Genomic DNA, 23,098 nt, shown 5'->3' with positions numbered 1-23,098 from the left:
ACTCTTATTGTAATTGTTTATCTAGCAGTATTCTTGTTAAAAAGTTCAGTTTTAATAGAAAAACCATTACAGAAATCTAATGAAATGTGTTTTCTTTTAAGGAAACTTACATGCTTGCTGTAACTCTGGATGAATGGAAGAAGAAACTGGAGTCTCCCAACAGAGAAGTTATTATATTGCACAATCCAAAGGTTAGCAAATTAATGCCCTTCTTTAACATTGGGATTAAAGGTTAATTGCATTAGTAAGAACTTAATTGGTTTCTTTTTCTGGGGATTCTTCGTAAGATAAGCTTTGGACATTTTTATATTGCATTCACAGTTATGAAACTTGAAGCTGTGGCTCTTACCATCATTTCCTCATTCAACTCTTACCCAGAAGTTTTCTTAGGGAAAATTATGTCGCTGTGGATTTAGAAAATCACTGACACGTTATGTGGGCACCTCTTCCAGGTGTAGGGTATGGTTGAAAGATCTGTTAGCCTGATGAATTTTCATTTTCCTTTTTTTTTTTTTTAGCTTTACTGAGGTATAATTGACAAAATAGTAAGATATTTAAAGTGTACAACATTAGCCTAATGTATTTTCAGGATTCTCATTTCAAGCTGTAGGAGTTGCATATCAAAACTCCAGTTGAGATTTGACTATGTGTTATGTTTTAAAAGACCCGTTTCTACCCCTCAGAATGTATAAATAGAAGTGTCTTTAATGTAGAGTATGTTTATTGCTCTGATCTTTTTTATTTAAGCTTATGGTACATTACCAGCCAATCGCAGGGTCTGATGAATGGGGTTCAACACCCACTGAGCAGGGCCGACCTCGAACAGTGAAGAGAGGGGTTGAGAACATCTCTGTTGACATTCATTGTGGTAATGTTAATCATTCATTTTTTTCCTTATCTTCTGATATACTTGTTTATGATTTAAATCGTGGTCTTTCTCTATGGCTTTAGATTACGTCAAGGCTTAAAAATGGTCTTTAATCAAATGGGCTTATTCTAAGTTAAGATTAGCATTACTTCATCTACTAAGAATCTTAATAGGTATAAAAATCTCTTTTAAAGTTGCTAAGTATATATGGTGGGATGGATAAAATTTGACAGTACTAGTCAGGAGGTCACTAAGTACAAATGAACTGATTTAGTCCTAATTCCAAGAAGTGTGATTCCACCTGCTTGATTATTAATTTATTCCTGGTAACTCCTGAAGGTTTTCAGGAGGTTTTCAACCAGGGAAAACTATTTTTCAGGGACCTTGATGGTTATCCATTGCTCTCTAGCTAGGGTCATTTATGGTTGGTTTTATAATATATTTAACTGGATTATAAAATTCCTTTCATCTTTCAGAGGAGACGGCTTGTCTCTTGGACAAAGTCGTAGACTTACTGTAATTTGAAAAGATGAGTTTAAAATTTCAGGCTTCAAATACATGTCAGATTTTATTGGTACAACTGATAAACACAGGATAGTAGGTAAAAGTATCCTGTCAATATTAAATTACTTGAATTTGGTAACTGCTCTGTGGTTAAATAAGAGCATATTCTTAGGAAATACATAATAAAATATTAAAGGATTAAAGAGATGTGATATGTGCCATCTGATAATGTATGCAACCTGCTCCCAAATGGTTCAGAAAAATAAATGTGTGTGAATACACATACACATAGAGAAATAAAGCAAATGTGGTAAATGTTAGTGTTGAATCTGTATAAAAAGTACGTGAGAGTTTCTGTACTGTTCTTTCAAGTTTTCAATAAGATTGCAGTTATTTCAAAATAAAAAGTTGAAAAAACTTGAACAATTTTTTCACTGACTTATTACAAGATAAATAAGAAACAAAGTAACATCACTATATTTTTAGTAAGTAGTTAAATATGGGACTATCTGTGTCTTTTAAAATATCTGCTCATATTTTAACTTGCCCGTTTCTATTGTCTACGCATTGTGAATGTTTGATTTTAGAATACATGACTCGTTATATAGAGTAATTTTTCTTTGTAATTTCACTTGTAGGGGAACCTTTACAGATAGATCACTTGGTTTTTGTAGTCCACGGGATCGGACCAGCCTGTGATCTCCGCTTTCGAAGCATTGTACAGTGTGGTAGGTTCGCAAAGCATGTCATATTAGATCATGTAAGGGGACTGTTAGTGCTCCTCTGAGTTGAGATGAAGTGTTGTCTTTAGCCTGTTGTCTTAGCTGCATAATAAGATTTGGAGAGATGAAGACAGGTGGCAAGGTAGTCAAGCTTCCCAGCTTAGGCCTAAAGTGCTAGTAAATTCCTTAGGCTAATAGGTTTATATTCTTAACTAATAATTCTTGAGTGAATAAGCCCTCAAGTCTTATACAATTGTTTTATGATGTGATGGTCCTGTTTATAACCATTCTAAATTTAAAGGGAACCATAAATATATGACCATGAAGATAATATAGTTTAAATGAATAACAGAAGCTTCAACCATTTTTGTAATTCATACTGTGATAAACCTTATGATATTCTAATTGGAATATTTAGGTCATTAGTATAACTTGACTTTGAAAGGCAGTATTCATAGTCTAACTGCCCTAATTTGGGAGTCTGATCCTAATGGCTAATGCTTCTAAGCATAAACCTCCTAGAAGGTTAAGATTGATGCAATATGAATTCCAAACAGCAGTGTATCTTTTAAAAATTTAAAATATGGGGTAAACGTTGTTTATAAGAACCAGAAAGTTAGGATAGGAACCTGACTGCAAGGCCAATTGACATAGTCAAGTGTTTTTTTAAAAAAAATGGAAACAGTTCCCTTGACATGGCAGAAGTTTTGAAGTTACTGTGTGATTTTTTTTATATAAAAATGTTTTGTATAGTAATAGCAGTTCTATATTAAAGGAGTGTCTTTTCCTACATGCACTGTTAATTTTTTCTTGACTACTCACTCTACTTTTGACTCGAGTCAATAGGTGCTATAAGCAGATATAGATGGATGTAGTATAATTAATTATAAGATCTGTTGCATTTTCACTCTACAAATTGATCGCTTCACCGTTAATGCATTCTTAATTTTCTTTTCTAGTTAATGATTTTCGCAGTGTTTCTTTGAACCTGCTACAGACGCATTTTAAGAAGGCCCAAGAAAATCAGCAGATTGGGAGGGTAGAATTTCTCCCAGTCAACTGGCACAGTCCTTTGCATTCCACTGGTGTGGATGTGTGAGTAGTACTTTACACCTTTGAGTTGCTAACTGTGATTGTAATGTTTTCTGATCATTGATATGCTTAGGAACATTTCTGCTATAGCTGATCGTATATATAAAATTTTGTTCAACAGAAAACTTTTTGTACTTCTGTGTCTTTTTCTTAGAGACACATTATTAAGTGCGGACCAATCCCTTTGTTTAACTAGCTCGGGTTAGGAGTGGGGAGTTGTGTGTATCTTCCAGTATGTTTTACTGGCTCGTTAGTGTTTACTATTACAGCTTTATTATTTCTTTAGCATAAAGCCAAATTCTCCCCATAGTGTATAAGCATTTCCATCTTAAGATGTCAAAAGCCAATCTACCTCAAGATGCACAAAGTATTTTGTTGTTCCTTTTGTGATCACATTTAGATAATATTTGTCCAAATTTGGGGAAAAAAGGAAATTCCCAAATATTAAATTATTGGGTTTTATAACTTGAGGTATAATTGGTGCAATGACTTATAAGTAAGTGATGGCTTTCTTAAGTTGCAAGCTCAGAAGTTCTGTTTGTAAACTTTTTGGTAATGTCAGAGAAGGTTGCCTTATATTAAGGATATTCACTGTGGGCTTGCCAGAAAGAAGTATGTTCATGATATAGTTCTAGGATAGAACTAGGAGATGCTTCTCTGGTAGATAAAGGAAGTAGCATTGTTTCCATGCTGGTCTTGGAAATGGCTTTTCTGATTCCGTGTCTCTCAGTTCTTAATACCCTATGATTTGAGCATATTCCACGTGCCAAATGCTCCATTGTGGTGTTGCTTTTACTAGGTGTACAGAGTTCACATTCTTTCATATTTGAGCTGATGCTAAGAGGTTACTAGGGGCACATAGCCCTCTCTAAACTACAGAAGATGTTGAAGGTTTGAGGAGTCTTTCTGGGAGCTTTGAGAAAGCTTTATGTGGAAGCTGATTTATACTACGTCAACATTGTTTTCCTTTGCGAGATATGAGTTCTGTTTGTCCTTGGCATCTGGCAGTCTCACCTTCTTTCAGCTTTTAGAAATTCGGCATAGAGAGAGAGAGAGCTGATCCATTTATCATTTGACTTGTGATCAAAAAACCTTAATGCTGAGAATTCTAGGAAAAGCCTCTTGTATCTTTTAAAAAACTTTATTATAGAGAATTTTGTACACAAAAGTAGCATATATAATGAATCTTCATGGATTGATTATGATTACCCAGCCCAACAAGCCTCAACACGTGGCCAGTTCTGCCCCATCCATATCTTCCGTGTACTGCCCATCCCTCCACTCTATTACTTTTGGATAAAATCTTAGACATCATATCATTTCATCTGTTAAATGTTTCAGTTTGTATATCCTTTTAAGGATTAAAAAAATATATATAACACCATTATCACATCTAAAAAAATTCTTAATATCAGCAAATATACAATCAGTATTCAAATTTGTAATTGTCTAATGTCATGATTTATATATACACATACATACATATACATGCACATACACACATAGTTTAAACTGGGATCATAAATTGCAATTAGTTGATGTCTTTTAAGTCTCTTTTAATCTCTTGATTACCTTTATCTCTTATTTTCTTGTAATTTATGTCTTGAGGAGGCTGGGTTTTTTGTCTTGCAGCGTTTCTCACACTGAATTTTGCTGGTCACATCCCTTTGGCTTCATTACAAATGTCTGTCTGTCCGCTGTTTCCTGTAAATTGATAGTTATCCCTTGTATCTTAATTTCTAAGTGTAATTTGGATAATAACTTAGAGGAGGCTGTGGAATGTATTTAGGTTTTCTGCTTAAAATATCTTCTGTTTTTTTCAGAGATCTGCAGCGAATAACTCTGCCCAGCATTAACCGCCTAAGGCACTTCACCAATGATACAATTCTGGATGTCTTCTTCTACAACAGCCCCACCTACTGTCAGACTATTGTGGACACAGTTGCTTCTGAAATGAACCGATTATATGTACTTTTTCTGCAGAGGAACCCTGATTTCAAAGGGGGCGTATCCATCGCTGGTCATAGTTTAGGTAACGGATTCTTTGTGATCAGAGATGACTATCACATTTTAAGGATAGCTGGGTTTGAAGTACAGTGTCTTTTATCAGTATCAGATTCAGAGGTCTAGAACTGGTCTGTGATGAAGAATTTGGAAGGCGTTGGAAGGGTGGTGGTGGATTGGAAAGAATGACTCCCTACTTCATAGATTTTGCTTCATGGGTAATTGGCTTATTACTTTTTTTGTATGAAAGACAGCTATTTAGTGCTAATGCTTCGAAATTGTCCCTTCTTTCTTCTGTTTTACTTGTAGGTTCACTTATATTGTTCGATATCCTAACAAATCAGAAAGATTCTTTGGGGGATGTTGACAGTAAAAAGGTAATTTAGATGTTCAGATAGGTTCTTTTGTATGCTTTCTTAGTAAGTGTTTTTAGATTTTAGGCTTTTTGTTTTTTGCTTTGTTTCATACCATAATATTTACGTTTATTTTAATTTTAACAGACTTGTAATTATCTCTGTCATTCTTGGATGATAGAAGCAAGATAGTAGTATGCTTCTACAAATATTTGCCACATTCTAAAATAATTATAGGTATCTCATTTTCTCATTATAAATATGCACTACTGATCTGTTATTAGAATTATAGAATCACTGAGTTGAAATGGAATTTGCATACGAGGAAATGAAGAGTGAATTGGATGCAAATTGATATAGTTTATAGAAATTCTGTTTGAAAGCCATCCTTAAACATTAATAAGAGCTCAGGGAAGGCTTTATTAATGATGATGAAGAATACTTTGATGCTCATTTATTCACTCATTCATTTATTTAAAAACATACTAGGTTTCAACTGACTGCAAAAACTTAAAGATCAATCACATCTTAATTTATATTTCGTGTAAATTACAATTTATTCAAAGTTAAGGTAGGTCTCTGTGGATATCAAACATAGTACTTTCCTTTATTGCAAAGTAATATTAATAAAAATCTGAATGAATTTAGAGAATACGAGCTTTACAATTTAATTTTTAGGATTTGCCAAGTATTTTCATGGATCAAGGAGACACACCGACACTGGAGGAAGATTTGAAGAAACTTCAACTCTCTGAATTCTTTAGTGTCTTTGAGAAGGAGAAAGTAGATAAGGAAGCTCTGGTAAAAATAATCTTTTAAAACTTTGCACTATACCATTTTCAGTATTTATTTTATTTATTTATTTTTGGCTGCGTTGGGTCTTCGTTGCTGCGCATGGGCTTTCTCTAGTTGCAGAGAGTGGGGCTACTCTTCGCTGTGGTGCACAGGCTTCTCATTGCGGTGGCTTCTCTTGTTGCGGATTATGGACTCTAGGCGCGTGGGCTTCAGTAGTTGTGGCTCGCGGGCTCTAGAGCGCAGGCTCAGTAGTTGTGGTGCATGGGCTTAGTTGTTCCGTGGCATGTGGGATCTTCCCGGGCCAGGGATCGAACCCGTGTCTCCTGCATTGGCAGGCGGATTCTTAACCACTGTGCCACCAGGGAAGTTCCCCCTTTTCAGTATTTTTGTTGCTTCTTTTCATCGTACTGCTTTCTAAGAGCCTGCCCTTTAGAAACATTTTAGTCATAAATACTTCGTTATCATTAGTAATGCTCTTTAGCCTTATCTGTGTGCTTTTTATCGTATAAAGTGATCTTTGCTTTGTGGAGGTTCAGAGTTCCAAGGAGCCACGTTAACAGCAATGGAGCAAAGACTAAAACACAGCAGAGCTCTGAAAACATGAGAGCAGGAATAAATGACCACTAACTTTTCCAACTCTTATTTTCTGTTATACCTTGTAGAGCTCTACTGTGGATATTTGCTTGTTTGTTTTTGTTACCACTAGGGAGTCCTAGTCATGCAAAGCAAAGAACAACAGAGTGTTTAGGCCTTATTCCTCTCAGAGAACAGGGCGTTTACTTACTTATTTTTAGGACATTTAATTGATTTTAATTTGCCGAGAAATAAGAAAGATATTTGATTTTTTATGCTTAGGCTTTATGTACAGACAAAGATCTTCAGGAAATGGGAATTCCCTTAGGACCAAGAAAGAAGATACTAAACTACTTAAGGACCAGAAAAAATTCAATGGTATGTGCTTAATATAGCTTGTAGGATTAAACAGTTTTTTGACTTCCTTGTATCCTTGTGCTTTGTGAGGTGTTTAGTATAGGGAGCTAAGCAATTTTTAAAATTGACCTTTGGCTCTCTTTTCAGAAATTAAACACATTTACTTTATTGATATCTTTAAAAGTGTTATTAGCTTCAGAAGTTTTGTTTCCCCTGGATTTCCACCATTCAATTTTTTCCTTTTTTTTGTTTGTTTTGTAACTGCTTTATTGAAATATAATTCACAACACATACCATAAAATTCACCCTTTTAAAATATACAATTCAGTGGGTTTTAGTATATTTGCAGAGTTGTATAACCATTACCACTATCTAATTCCAGAACATTTCCATCTCCGTAGAAAGAAACATCATATTCATTAGCAGGCACTCCCTATTCCTCCCTCCTGTGAACCACTGATCTATTTTCTGTTTTCATGTATTTTCTTATTCTGGATATTTCATATAAATGCAGTCATACAATATGTGGCCTTTTGTGACTGGTTCCTTTCACTTAGTATAATGTATTCAAGGTATAACCCCGTTGTAACAGTGCTTACGCACTGAGCATTTTTGGCCACTGATTCCTTTCCATAGTCTAATTAATTATTTTTCAACCTTTTAGCAGGTTGCTCAGTTCTGATTTAAGGCTGATAGAGACATACTACTTACTTTGGATAGAAAGGCATAGCACTTCATTGAACTCCTCAGCAGTCCCCAACATTCATTCCACAGTGCTCTGCTATCGTTTTCTCTCATGATGGTTGCCTAAAGTTTCAACTGCTACCCAGATGGCTTTGTACAGCTTTCATTATTTCAGAGCATGTAGGGATATCAATTCATAATTTAAGGCAACTTTTGTTTTCATCAGCTTTAGCTTGTTCTCTGAGAGATTCTTCTTAAAATTGTTGACTACCATTTCAAAACCTTCCCAAGCATCCTTTTAAACCAGTAGAAAACTGTATAATCCTTTGGATATTTTCACTGCATAGCAGTTGCACAGAACTATTTTTTATTCTTTAGGGTATTAATAGACCAACCCCGCAATCACCTGCAGGGGCGAATATGTCTAACATCCCCAAAGAATCGGAGTTCTGCAGTAGTACTAATGGTACTGGAAATGGTGAACATCTGGATGTTGGCATTGGGCAGGTAACAATACTAATTCTCTTTGGTCATTTTATTGTTTGCCGTTGGTATGGTAGGAACAGATGTAACTTTTGTTGTTAATGAGAGATGCTTTTATTTCCTCCTTCCAGGTGCCTGTAAAATACCCCCGGCTCATCTATAAACCAGAAATATTCTTTGCCTTTGGATCTCCCATTGGAATGTTCCTTACTGTCCGAGGCCTGAAAAGAATTGACCCCAACTACAGATTCCCAACATGCAAAGGTTTCTTCAATATTTATCACCCCGTAAGCATTGGACAGCTCTTGTGGTTTTACCTGACTATTAGGGCTTATTGGTAAAGCGCGTACGATATTCTATTGTGTTGATTTACTTTTTTCTATATTATTCTGTAGTAATGAGATAATTTATAATAGTATGAATCTGGAAGTGATGGGGCAGAACAACTACATTTTAAAAAATGAGCTTATAATTATTCTTGCCTGATACATAGCTCCTGAGACTGTCATTATCTTTCTTCATCTTCAGCAGAGGTATTTGTAGCTATTGTTTTTCCTATGTAGTTTGATCCTGTGGCCTATAGGATTGAACCAATGGTGGTCCCAGGAGTAGAATTTGAGCCAATGCTGATCCCGCATCATAAAGGCAGGAAGCGGATGCACTTAGGTAAGTCTTGAATATAGAACCTGATAATTCTAGACCTTCTGGTCAGTGCAAACCGACTGGACCTCATTCACTTTGTTTAGCTGTGTTGAACCCTTTTACCTCTGTAAACCATGTAATGTTCTTTTTCATATGTTTCAGAACTGAGAGAGGGCTTGACCAGGATGAGCATGGACCTTAAGAACAACTTGCTAGGTTCGCTGCGGATGGCCTGGAAGTCTTTTACCAGAGCTCCATACCCTGCCTTACAAGCTTCAGAAACTGCAGAAGAAACTGAAGCAGAACCTGAATCAAGTTCAGAGAAGCCTAGTGGTCAGTGACACTGTACATATTGATTTCCTGCACCAGGCCAGATAAGAGGGACTCCATGGTGTCTGGTTCTTATTCTCCCAGGGTCTTCTTACTTTCTCCTTTTTTATTGTTTAGGACCAATACTATGAGTCCTAATGGGCCTTCAGCTCTGCTGGTGTTTTCTGTCATCTAATAGCCACAAATTTTGGAAAAACATTGTTTGTGAGGGAAGATGTCAAGAGAAGCTGAGCATCTAGTAATGAGGCTTTAAACATTCCCCACTTGGGCACTATGGCAGTGCTGCTCAGAGCCTACGCTGTGAAGAACCTTGCTTTTACAGGGGAATGTCTGTGTATTCATGGGTTGGTTTTATTTTCCTGGCTGGGGACTAGCTAGGACACTTTTCCTCTTAATTTCACAGTTAATGTTGCATTCTTTTGCTTTAGTTTTCAATTGCCTAAGGAGTTCTAACCCTGTTTGCATTTAGTTTGTAAACCAAAGGCAAATGGAATTAGCCATTAAAGGTACAGGAAGGAAAAAAGGGATTGGATAAAATCAGTGTGCCTTGAGGAGAGGCTTTAAGGGGATTGAGAGGAGGAACATGAGAGAGAACTTTCTGAGCAGGGTAGCTCGTCCTACGGTAAAGCTGGAGCCTGAGGGAAAGCAAGGACAACCTTGGAGGGCTGGACGCTTTTATATTCTTATTACGGTTCTTCTGTATCCAGATGTTAGCACAGAAGAGAACCTTGTAGCAGTTAAACAAGAAGCTCCCCCCATCCATGTGGGAATGCTGAATGGAGGCCAGCGCATCGACTATGTGCTACAGGAGAAGCCCATTGAAAGTTTTAATGAATATTTATTTGCTTTACAAAGTCATCTATGCTACTGGTAAGTGTTGTTTTTTTAAGTCTACCTTTTTAAAAAATTAATTAACTTTTTTATTTTTTTATTTTTATTTATTTTATTTTTGGCTGTGTTGGGTCTTCGTTGCTGCGCGTGGTCTTTCTTTAGTTGCGGCGAGCGGGGGCTACTCTTCGTTGCTGTCACGGGCTTCTCATTGCGGTGGCTTCTCTTGCTGCAGAGCATGGGCTGTAGGCGCGGGCTTCAGTAGTTGTGGCTTACGGGCTCTAGAGCGCAGGCTCAGTAGTTGCGGCACACGGGCTTAGTTGCTTCACGGCATGTGGGATCTTCTTGGACCAGGGCTCGAACCCGTGTCCTTGGCATTGGCAGGAAGATTCTTAACCACTGCGCCACCAAGGAAGCCCCTAAGTGTTTGTTTTTGTTTTGGAGTTTTTTGGTCTTAATTGTTTGTTAAGATTTCTTCAAATGACATGAGTGTGCTGTTTTGTAATTGTCTGAACAAGAAATCATTCTAATCCCAAATGTACACTGGCCTATCTCCTTTTTCTGCATCTATCAAGTATCTGTGAAACAATTAAGACTTATTTCACTAAGCATGATATTCTTTAGGTCCATCCACGTTGCTGCAAATGGCAGAATTCCATCTTTTTTTTTATGGCAGAGTATTATTCCATTGTAATATATACCACATTTTCTTTATTCATTTGTCTGTTGCTGGACATTTAGGTTGCTTCCATATCTTAGTTATTGTGAATAGTGCTGCTATGAACATTGGGGTGCGTGTATTTTTTCAAGTTAGTGTTTTCGTTTTTTCTGGATATGTACCCAGGAGTGGAATTGCTGGATCATATGGTGGTTCTATTTTTATTTTTTTGAGGAGCCTCCATACTGTTTTCCACAGTGTCTGCACCATTTCACATTCCCACCAACAATGGACAAGCATTCCTGTTTCTCTACATCCTCGCCAGTGTTGTTATTTTGTGTTCCTTTTTTTTTTTTTTTTTTTTTTTGCGGTACGCGGGCCTCTCACTGTTGTGGCCTCTCCCGTTGTGGAGCACAGGCTCCGGACACGCAGGCCCAGCGGCCATGGCTCACGGGCCCAGCCGCTCCGCGGCATGCGGGATCTTCCCAGACCGGGGCACAAACCCGCGTCCCCTGCATCGGCAGGCGGACTCCCAACCACTGTGCCACCAGAGAAGCCCTGTGTTCCTTTTGATGACAGCCGTTCTGACAGGTGTGAGGTGACATCTCATTGTGGTTTTGATTTGCATTTCCCTGATGATTAGTGATATTGAGCATCTTTTCATGTGCCTGTTATCCATTTATGTGTCTTTCTTGGAAAAATGTCTATTCAGGTCTCCTACCCATTTTTTGATTGGGTTATTTGTGTTTTTTTTTGATATCGAGTTTTATGAGCTGTTTATATATTTTGGATATTAACCCCTTATCACATATCATTTGCAAATATTTTCTCCCATCCAGTAGCTTTTCTTTTCATTTTGTTGATGGTTTCCTTTGCTGTGTAAAAGCTTTTAAGTTTAATTAGGTTCCATTTGTTTATTTTTGCTTTTATTTTTTTGCCTTAGGAGACAGATCCAAAAAAATATTGCTGTGATTTATGTGAAAGAGTGTTCTGCCTATGTTCTCTTCTAGGGGGTTTATGGTCTCCAATCTTACATTTAGGTCTTTCATCCATTTTGAGTTTAGTTTTGCAAATGGTGTGCAGAAATTTTCTAATCTCATTCCTTTACATGTAGCTGTCCAGTTTTCCCAGCACCACTTGTCAAAGAAACTGTCTTTTCTCCATTTTACATTCTTGCCTCCTTTGTCGTAGATTAATTAACCATAGGTGCATGGGTTTATTTCTGGGCTCTTTATTCTGCTCCATTGATCTATGTGTCTGTTTATGTGCCAGTACTAATCTGTTTTGATAACTGTAGCTTTGTAGTATGGTCTGAAGTCGGGGAGGGTGATATCTCCAGCTTTATTCGTTTTTTCTCAAGACTGTTTTGGCAATATGGGGTCTTTTGTGCTTCCATATAGATTTTAGGATTATTTGTTCTAGGTCTGGGAAAAATGTCATGGGTATTTTGGTAGGGATCGCATTAAGTCTGCAGATTGCTTTGGATAGTATGGCCATTTTAACAATATTAATTCTTCCATTCCAAGAGCATAGGATATCTTTCCATTTCTTTGTATCATCTTCAGTTTCCTTCATCAGTGTTTTATAATTTTCAGAGTGTAGGTTTTTCACCTCCTTGGTTAAGTTTATTCCTAGGGTATTTTATTCTTTTTGATGTAATTTTAAATGGGATTTTTTTCTACTTTCTGTTTCTGATAGTTCATCATTAGTGTATAGAAGAGCAATAGATTTCTGTATATTAATCTTGTATCCTGCAACTTTACTGAATTCATTTATTAGTTCTAACAGTTTTTTGGTGGAGGCTTTAGGGTTTTCTATATAAAGTATCATGCTATCTGCAAATAGTGACAGTTTTACTTCCTTCCTTCCAATTTGGATGCCTTTTTTTTTTTCTTTTTTTTTTCCCCTGATTGCTGTGGCTAGGACTTCCAATACTATGTTAAATAGAAGGGGCAACATTAGGCATCTTTGTCTTGTTTCTGAATTTGGAGGAAAGGCTTTCAGCTTTTCATTGTTGAATATGACGTTAGCTGTGGGTTTGTCATAAATGACCTTTGTTATGTTGAGATATGTTTCCTCTATATCAACTTTGATGAGAGTTTTTATCAAGAATGGATGTTGAATTTTATTAAATGCTATTTCTGTGTCCATTAAGGTGATCGTGTGATTTTTGTCCTTTCTTTCGTTGATGTGGTATATCACATTGATTGATTTGTGAATGTTGAACCATCCTTGTGTCCCTGGAATAAATCCCACTTGATCATTGTGTATGATACTTTTTTTATATTGTTGGATTCAGTTTGCTAATATTTTGTTGAGGAGTTGTGCATCTATATTCATCAAAGATATTGGCCTGTAATTTTCTTTTTTTGTATTGTATTGGTCTGGTTTGGGTATCAGGATAATGGTGGCCTCGTAGGATGAATTTGGGAGTATTTCCTCCTCTTCAGTTTTTTGGAATAGTTTAAGGATAGTTGTTTGCTCTTCTTTGTATGTTTGCTAGAATTCCCCTGTGAAGTCAGTTCTGGACTTCTGTTTCCTGAGAGTTTTTTTAAATTACAAATTTAATTTCACTAGTGTTTGGTCTGTTTAAATGGTCTGTTTCTTCTTGATTCAGTCTTGGCAATTTTTATGTTTCTAGAAATTTGTCCATTTCTTCTAGGTTGTCCAATTTGTTGGAATATAACTGTTTATAGTATCCTTTTATGATTTTTTTATATCTCTGTGGTATCGGTTGTAATTTCTCCTTTTTCATTTCTTATTTTGTTTATTTGGGTCCTTTTTCTTTTCTTCTTGGTGAGCCTGTCTAAAGGTTTATCCTTTTTGTTTATCTTTTCAAAAAACCAGCTCTCATTTTCATTGATCTTTTCTATTGCTTTTTTTAATCTCTATTTTATTTATTTCCTTCTCTGATCTTTATTATTTCCTTCCTTCTGTTGACTTTGGGCTTTGTTCTTCTTTTTCTAATTCCCTGAGGTGGTAGGTTTGTTTGAGATTTTTCTTATTTCTTGAGGAAGGCCTGTATCACTATAAACTTCCCTCTTAAATCTGCTTTTGCTTCATCCCATAGATTTTGGAGAGTTGTGTTTCCATTTTTATTTGTCTCAAGGTATTTTCTGATTTCCTCTTTGATTTCTTTATTGACCCATCATTTTTTAGTAGCATGTCATTTAGTCTCCATATGCTTGTTCTTTTCCCATTTTCCTTTCTGTAATTGATTTCTAGTTTCATACCATTGTGGTCGGAAAAAAGCTTGATATAATTTCTATCCTCTGAAATTTGTTGAGACTTGTTTTGTGGCCTAACATGTGATCTGTCCTGGAGAACATTTCATGTGCACTTGGAAAAAATGTGTATTCTGCTGTTTTGGAATGTAATGTCCTGTAGATATCTGTTATGTCCAACTAGTCTATTGTGTCATTTAAGGCCACTGTTGCCTTATTGATTTTCTGTCTGGATGATCTGTCCATTGATGAAAATGGAATGTTAAAGTCTCCTACTATTACTGTGTTATTGTCAGTTTCTCCTCTTATGTCTGTTACTATTTGCTTTATATATTTAGCTTCCCCTGTCTTGGATGCATATATGGTAACAAATGTTACATCCTGTTCTTGTATTGATCCCTTTATCATTATAGAATGCCCTCCTTTGTCTTTTGTTATAGCCTTTGTTTTAAAGTCTATTTTGTCTGATAGGAATATTGCTGCCCCTGCTTTCTTTTCGTTTCCATTTATAGGAAATACCTTTTCCATTCCCTTATTTTCAGCCTGTGTGTGTCTTTAGCTCTGACGTGAGTCTCCTGGAGGCAGCATATAGATGGGTCTTGTTTTTCATCCAGTCACCCACCCTGTGTCTTTTTTAAAATGTATTTATTTATTTTTGGCTGCGTTGGGTCTTCGTTGCTGTGCATAGGCTTCTCATTGCTTTGGCTTCTCTTGTTGAGAAGCATGGGCTCTAGGCACGCGAGCTTCAGTAGTTGTGGCACGTGGGCTCAGTAGTTGTGGCTTGCGGGCTCTAGAGTGCAGGCTCAGTAGTTGTGGCGCACGGGCTTAGTTGCTCCGCAGCATGCAGGATCTTCCCGGACCAGGGTTCGAACCCGTGTCCCCTGCATTGGCAGGCGGATTCTTAACCAGTGCGCCACCAGGGAAACCCCACCCTGTGTCTTTTGATTGGAGCATTTAGTCCATTGACATTTAAAGTAATTATTGATAGGTATGTACTTATTGCCATTTTATTACTTGTTTTCCGGTTGTTTCTGTAGTTCTTCTGTATTCATTTCTTCTTTTTTTTCTTCCTTTGTGGTTTAATGATTTTATTTAGCAGTATGCTTGTGTTCCTTACTTTTGTGTGTGTGTGTGTATGTTGTAGTTTTTTGATTTGTGATTACCATGGGGTTCTTATATGTTGACCTATATCTACTTGTGTTAAACTGGCAGTCATTTAAGTTCAGACATATTCTAAACAACCTACGTGTTTTTACTCCCCTCCCCTGCATTTTGTGGTTTTGATGTTATATTTCACATCTTCACGTTTATCCCTTAACTGTTTATTGTAGTTATAGTTGCTTTTACAGTTTTTTTGTCTTTTAATCTTCATACTGGCTTATTTAAGTGGTTGATCCTCAGTCCTTACTATGTATTTGCCTTTTCTATTGGGATTTCCCCTTTTCTATAGGTTCTTACTTCTTTTCCACTTAGAGAAGACTTTTTAACATTTCTTTTAGAGTAGGTTTAGTATTGATGAACTGTTTCAGTTTTTGCTTGTCTGAGCAGTTATCTCTTCTTCAATTCTAAATGATAATCTTGTTGGGCAGAGTATCCTGGGTTGCAGGTTTTTCCCTTTCAGGACTTTGAATATATCGTGCCACTCCCTTCTGGCCTGCAGGGTTTCTGCAGAGAGATCAGCTGATAGCCTTATGGGGATCCCCTTGTATATGACTCTTTTTTTCTTGCTGCCTTCAGAAGCCTCTCTTTACCTTTTGCCATTTTAATTGTTATGTCTTGGTGTGAGTGTGCTTGGGTTCATCTTGTTTGGGACCCTCTGTGCTTCCTGTTCCTGGATATTTGTTTCCTTCAGATTTGGGAAGTTTTCAGCCACAATTTCCTCAGATACATTTTCGATGCTCTGCTCTCTCTCTTCTCCTTCTGAGACCCCCTATAATGTGAATGTTGGTACATTTAATGTTAGCCCAGAGATCTCTTATACCGTTTTCATTTTTTAAAATCTCTCTTTTCTTTTTGCTGTTCTGATTGGGTGATTTCCATTATTCTATGTTTCAGATCACTTATGTGTTCTTCTATATCACTCAGTCTGCTATTCAGTCCTTTTAGTGTGTTTTTTTTATTGCAGCTATTGAATTCTTCATTTCTGATTGGGTCTTTTTTATATATTCTAGTTCCTTGTTAAAATTCTCACTATGTTCATTTATTCTTGTCCCTAATTCAGTTAACATTTTTTAATTAACTGTTCTGAATTCTTTATCTGGTAAATTGTTTATTTCTGTTTCATTCTTTTTTCATGGGTTTTCTTTTGCTGTTTCAATTGAGAGCAGTTTGTCTGCCTTTTCATTTTGCTTAACTTTTTCTGTCGCTATGAATTTAGGTGAAACAGTTACCTATTGCAGTCTGAAAGGGGTATTCTTATGTGGGAGCATCCTTATACAGGCTGTGTGTGCCCAGTGCCGTTGATGGGAGAGCAGGATTTGATGACACGGACAGAGTCGTCTTTCCTCAGCTATCACCTTAGTAGGGGGTGGAGCTGGATGTGAGGTGGGACTTCCCCTCTGCTCAGTGGCTGTCACCATGCAGTTGGGGACAGGGTCTGATCCTAAGTTGCTGGAGCCAAAGCCCTGATGGTCCGGCCCAGGCTGGCTCTGTTCCCTTTAGGTGTGTTTCCCAACCTCCCTGCACTGGAACCCTTGCCCCAGAGCTGGGGAGGGCAGACAAAAGTGGGGCCCATGTGGGCTCTCTGCAGACAGAGGTCCAAGCTGTCTGCCATGTGCAGCCTTGGGTGCATGTCCCCTTTGCCCCTCACAGTCGATCACTGCCCCCAGCCTCCCCTGTCTTGTTATGGGGCCACACTGCAGGGCAACTGGGGCCTGTGTGGACTCTTGGCATATGCTGGGGTGTAAGCCGTGGGGTAGGGGCCGCCGTCAGAGTTCTGGGCTTCTTCTGATGCACTGCTTGAGTAAGTACCAACAGTGGCAGCTGACACCCCACCCAGACTCTGCCCCATGCCCGGGTTGCCTGTGCATCCCTTGGCTGTGTTTCTCCCTGTCGTGGCGGCCCTAGATGCTGTGCAGTGGTGCATCGTCATGGAGCTGAGCTGTGCACCCAGGCGGGGAGACCTGGCAGCCACTAGAGCAGTCCTCCCACTGTACTCTCCGCCCTGCCTGGGGGCAAGCCAGCACGCACGTGCTCCCACAGCCCTGCTGCCCTCCAGCTAGCCAAGGGGGCTCGTCTCCCCTGATTAGGACCCCAGGACTGGGGCGTTGAATCTGAGGCTCTCACTGCTCACTCCTCAGGGTGGGTCTCCACCTGTGCATTCTCCCTTTTCCTCTGAGTCCCCTCCCAGGGGCACAGGTCCCAACCTGATCGCTTTCCTTCCCATCCTAAACGATTACATGTGGATCTTTCTTACAGCCTTGGTTGTACAGGAGTGTTTCTGCCAGTTTCCATCCCACATACAGATGTACTTTTGATGTGATTTTTTGGGGGGGGAGTTCCACGTCCTCTTACTCTGCCACGTTGATCGATCCCCCTTGCTGTCCATACATCTTCTTTAGTGAATTGTCTGTTGAAATCTTTTGCCCATTTAAAAAATTGGTTTATTTCATTATTAAGTTTCAAGAGTTTTCTACATTTTAGTTACAAGTTCTTTTCAGATATACTTTTTTTCCTCAGGATGTGGTTTGGTTTTCATTTTTCTGTCAAGTAGGTTTTGAAACGCAGTTTTTTATTTTGATGAAGTCCATTTTACTGAAGTTTGTGCTTTTCTGACATATTTAAGAAATCTTTGCCAAATCCAATGTCATTAAGGTTTCTCCTTTGTTTTAGAAGCTGTGTCATTTTAGCTTTTACATTTAGCTCTGTGATCCATTTTGACTGAGTTAATTTTTAAAGATGGTGTGAGGAAAGGATTGAGGTTCATTGTTTTGCATGTGGTTTTCCTGTTCTAGCAACATTTGTTGAAAAGTTTATTCAGATGGAGAAACTGTTGACTTGCCTTGACTCTGTTTTGTTCCACTGATCTGTTTGTCTGTCCTTATGCCAATAAAACACTGTCCTGATTACTGTAGCTTTATAGTAAGGCTTAAAATTAGGTATCATGAGTCCTTCATCTTTGTTTTTCCTATTCGTAGTTATTTTAGGTATTGTAGGTCCTCTGCATTTCCTTATATAGTGTAGAATGAACTTGTTAATTTCAGCCAAAAGGCTTTTTAGGAATTTTGATTGTGATTGCATTTTATCTATAGATCAATTTGGGGGAAGAACTGACATCTTAATAATGCTGAGTCTTCTGACCCACGAACACAGTTGTCTCTCAGTGTATTTTGGTCTTTAGTTTCTCTCAGAAGTGTTTCGTGGTTTTCAGCGTATGTATCATGCACTCTATAATTCGTATTGCCCTCCTCCTATTATGAATAAGGTTGAGCATCTTGACATATATTTAAGGACCATTTTAATTTTCTTTTTGGGGAATTATCTATACCCTTTATTCTCTTTTATATTGAAATTTTGGTCTTTTTTTAATTGATAAATCTGTGATACGAGTTGCAAATACCTTTTCCCCAGTTTGTCTTTGACATTGTGTACATTAATTTTTGCTAAGTAGAAATTTTGATTTTTACGTAGTCAAATTTATTTTTTCCTTTTTTGGCTTCTGGAATTTGTGTCATACTTAGATTTTCCTTGCTCTCCAAAGAATTCCTTACCACAGTTTATTCTGATATTTTAGGGTTTCATTTTTACATATAAATCTTTGATTCTGTTCAAATTTATCCTAATAATAAGGTGAGGATTGATCCAAATCATTTTCAGGATAGCTATCCAGTTGTTGCAACACTGTTAATAGATTTGAGGTTCTAACTTTATTGTATTAAATTTCTATGAGTATTTAAGGCTATTTCTGGACTTCCTGTTCTTTTCTATTGATCCATTTATTTATGCACCAGGATCACACCATTTTAATATCTGGTTTAGCTAATCTCTCCTCACTGGTATAGGAGGAAGGAGTTTCTTAACCTGCTGTCTGTGTATGGAACTTGTGGGGAATAGAAAAAAGTCTATGAGTCCAGTGAAATTCTATTTATAATTTCGGGTATATATGTATATGGTATCTTTTCTGGGGAGTAATCCATAGGTTTCATTAGATTCTCAAATAGATCCATGACTTTAAAAATGTCAAACCTTAGATCTAGAAAAGTGTTTGAGCCATATACCCTTATGGCAATCCACGAATGCTGTATTTTTATAATCAAATTTCTTTACAAACTGGATATAAGTAATTGCTTGTACAGACACTGAATAATATCTGGAAGATGCATGAGAAATTGATAACGTCAATTGTCAGAAGTTGGGGACTAGTGGTTAAGAAACAGTGAGAAGGAGACTTCATTATTATATCCTTTTATATCTTTGATTTTTATTCATATGATTGTATTGGCTTTTTGAAAAATGTGAATAACATTTAAAAAATTAAGGTGATGAATTGGACGACTCTTCCATGTTGTTCCAAGAATGAGTTCTGTGGAAAGGGAGGGCTTGGTCATTTACTACTGGCGCTTTTATATTATAGGACATAATGCTAGACTTATTTGTTATAAGGTTACCTTACAAACCACTGCCAGTTACATCACCTCTGAGTCAGATTTGTTTTAAACAGTAAAAAAATGAACTCGTAAGGTGGTTGTGTAGATTGAGATGATACATGTAAAGCATCTAGTACGAATGTTAGTTTCTTCTTTTTACAACATAATTTTTTCTCTACAGGGAGTCTGAAGATACAGTACTGCTGGTCCTCAAAGAAATCTACCAAACCCAGGGTATCTTCCTTGATCAGCCTTTACAGTAAAAATGAACCACCTATGGCTGCTTAATGTAAGTTTTTAAATGTCATGTATGCAGCATATTACATGTGACGAGGAACTGTGGAGCCTCAGCTCTTCCTACATATTAACATGTGATGAGGAACTGTGGAGCCTCAGCTCTTTATAAATATACTTTTTGTTGCCTGTCACCAAGATCCAGGTTATCACTCATTTTTAGAGGGACCCTGCTTAAAATTCATGGGAAAAAAGCACAGTAGGCCACTTAGAGAAAGGTTAGTGTATGTTTGTTTTGTTAGCGACTTGGTCCAATAATACTTGCCATTTTTAGGATCTAAACTCAGAATCTTAATAGTTGACCATCTGAGAGTTACCAGGGCAACAGTTACAGCTTTAAGTACAAACAGCTCATCCTGGGATTTATGTTGCTCAGCCCTTTAGATGTGTAGTTAGGAAGTTTGTGTGGCAGACTCTGGTGTTCTCTCTGGTCGCCTTCCAGCGTGATGACCTCTTCAACTCCCTCCCTTAGACGGGCACTGAGGGGTCCTTCCCCAGAACACCTGCCTCTTTGTTGCTGCAGTTTTTTCCTCTCCTCAGCGGCCTCATTTCCTGCAGGTTGCCAGCCTTGCTCACCACTGGGGTCTTAGGAAGATAATCTTCCTCTCTGGAAGTGAGTGGAAAAGCAAAGGGAAGACCCTGTTACTTTTTACCACTGGCTTCAGAGAAACACTTGCCATTCTTGCTTCATAGCTGGGAGTGGTTTGCATCTTTAATACTTTGATGATGGTATTTAGGTACCACACTTTTTTTTTTTAACATCTTTATTGGAGTCTAATTGCTTTACAATGGTGTGTTAGTTTCTGCTTTATAACAAAGTGAATCAGTTATACATATACGTATGTTCCCATATCTCCTCCCTCTTGCGTCTCCCTCCCACCCTCCCTATCCCACCCCTCTAGGTGGTCACAAAGCACCCAGCTGATCTCCCTGTGCTATGTGGCTGCTTCCCACTAGCTATCTGTTTTACATTTGGTAGTGTATGTATGTCCATGCCACTCTCTCACTTTGTCAGAGCTTACCCTTCCCCCTCCCCTTATCCTCAAGTCCATGCTCTAGTAGGTCTGCGTCTTTATTCCCGTCTTACCCCTAGGTACTTCATGACCTTTTTTTTTTCTTTTTCTTAGATTCCATATATATGTGTTAGCATACGGTATTTGTTTTTCTCTTAGGTACCACACTTTATTGTTTATTACTTGAGATGGTATAAAGTCTGAGTTTTTGTTTTGGGTTGGGTATAAATTTTTCTAAGAAATTATTGCTTATCTTTAGAAAATATTCTAATCTGGAAGTGGACTCCCGAGATTCAGAAGGCATTTTGGGGTCTGCTCATCGCTCATGGGTGTTCTCTGCATTTGAAGGCCAGGTCTAAGTGAATGAGGGAGACTGGTGGCCATCAGATTCTCTTGAGCCAGCTTTTATTTCCTACACGTACTGTATGAAGAAAGACTAAAATCTGTAAATACTGTTTACTCTCTCTACAGCTGACTGACAGATTTATTGCTAGGAATCACTGACGCTGTTCATTGTTTCCACAGCTGTTTGAGCTGCTCTCAGAGGACAGTCTAAAGTGGACAGTTTAGTTCACATCAGGTGCATCTTTATAAAGCAAAGATGTTATATATGCTAGACCTGCCCTTTTATATCATATCATACTTCAAACTGGGAGACTCTAGACAAAGTCCGACTTAGTTGTTAGTTCTTGAGGGTTATAAAAGCGGACAGACCTGAAATTACACAGCTTTGACTGCTTATTAAGTGATGAATAAAATGTTTCAGTGGTGCATTGATGGTGAAATAGAATTTGTGTAAGCCATCTGCCACAGCTGCTTGGGTGAAGGGAGTATTGAAGAGTGTCCTCTTCAAGCACACAAACAGCGTTGCCTCCTTAGGTACCCGTAGTGCAGGTCGCTATGGAACAGGCTCTCGGCACAGGCAGTGTTGGTAGATCTGGCTAGGGGGAAGTGTTCCTTATTCTGAAAGACAAACCTGCGTCTATGGGGCCAGGAACAGCTGGTGCAGAGTCAGTGTCAGAGCGTGCAAGTGAGATGCACCTTGAAGAAGACGAGTGAATGGAGACTAATAGTTTCCAAGGCATCTTGCTCACCACTGTGCTGTAGGTATTTTCTTTCTCACAGGTCTCAGTTTGTGATTGTCTTTGCAGTTCTCTTTGTGACAGTCCTTCACACTCCTCTCAGGTTCCTACAGGCCCTGGTGGACAGAGCGGTGTAGACAGGCAAGCTGTGTTTCGCTTTTTATATCGGTTTCTTGTAAGTAAATAGATCATGGCGTCCAAAGCCCTGGAATTTAACATTCGCATAAGCCACCTCTGACAGCAGAGGGAAGGTTAATGACTGTCACCCTAGAGATAAGTTCGGGGTAAAGGTGAGAGCCTGGCCTTACCTTGTCCATCTGCTTACACACTAACGCTAAGCCACTAAGAAGTCTCATCCATATGAAATACTTTATTTTCTTTACTACATAAACTCTGAGTGTGAAGTAAGGGTTACTGAGAATTCAGTAGCATTCAGTACATATTAAAGGGGAAGCTTTCATCAAGTTGTTGTCTTCATATTTAAATTTGGTCTTCCTATTAACAGAATAACTAAAATTTAAGAGTAAACCAAAGGACCAGCAAGAGTGAGTCCCTGTAACCAGAGATGAACAGGATCAACCTGGATGGCTAGATAAACCACTGTTTGTACTAAGAAGTGTTTCCTTCCTGGTGGTGAGGGGTAGGTGACTGGAAAAGAGCTTTATATCCTGTTTGTCCCCCTGTGCTGGTTTCACGGATGTATATCCCACAGGGTAATAAGCTTGACTTGAGTTCCTTGTTTAGTTGTATATTATTTGCACTACTTCAGCAGCATCATGCGCAATCTCTTGACCAAGGCTACTTTTAAATGCTGGTGGAGGATCATTTTCTCCATATTCCCAGCTGCAGAATTGCTATTGCTAATCTCAGCAAAAGCGATGGTTTGCATGGAAAGATCGGTAGCACCGATTAGCGTTCTGACTGTTTGCACTTTTTGAAATGTTTTTTATGTGATGATTATATTTAAATCTTTAGTAAATTCTGAAATAAAACCATATTGACCAGTT

The 23,098-nt window shown here is 38.0% G+C and overlaps 1 protein-coding gene across 2 annotated transcripts in view; it reads left to right on the top strand.

Moving 5' to 3' along the window:
• DDHD2 (DDHD domain containing 2) overlaps positions 1-23,098 on the top strand; it is a 26,400-nt gene extending 3,302 nt beyond the window's left edge. Inside the window, exons 4-18 of one of the 2 annotated variants that reach the window (XM_067721718.1) lie at positions 102-191; positions 748-868; positions 2,011-2,100; positions 3,054-3,189; positions 5,010-5,218; positions 5,500-5,567; positions 6,222-6,344; positions 7,194-7,289; positions 8,331-8,459; positions 8,567-8,722; positions 8,999-9,101; positions 9,240-9,410; positions 10,115-10,277; positions 19,884-19,991; positions 21,269-23,098. In XM_067721718.1, the coding sequence (XP_067577819.1) occupies positions 102-191; positions 748-868; positions 2,011-2,100; positions 3,054-3,189; positions 5,010-5,218; positions 5,500-5,567; positions 6,222-6,344; positions 7,194-7,289; positions 8,331-8,459; positions 8,567-8,722; positions 8,999-9,101; positions 9,240-9,410; positions 10,115-10,277; positions 19,884-19,965 (1,737 nt within the window). In that variant the 3' untranslated portion in view covers positions 19,966-19,991; positions 21,269-23,098. Of the gene's footprint in view, positions 1-101; positions 192-747; positions 869-2,010; positions 2,101-3,053; positions 3,190-5,009; positions 5,219-5,499; positions 5,568-6,221; positions 6,345-7,193; positions 7,290-8,330; positions 8,460-8,566; positions 8,723-8,998; positions 9,102-9,239; positions 9,411-10,114; positions 10,278-19,883 lie in introns of both variants that reach the window. The other variant, XM_067721719.1, reaches the window with a different exon arrangement.

This window comes from Pseudorca crassidens, chromosome 21 (assembly GCF_039906515.1).
Source record: "Pseudorca crassidens isolate mPseCra1 chromosome 21, mPseCra1.hap1, whole genome shotgun sequence".
In the NCBI taxonomy this organism is placed as follows: domain Eukaryota; kingdom Metazoa; phylum Chordata; class Mammalia; order Artiodactyla; family Delphinidae; genus Pseudorca; species Pseudorca crassidens.
Note: the sequence above shows the minus strand (reverse complement) of the source record. Positions and strands in the feature narration are given on the sequence as shown.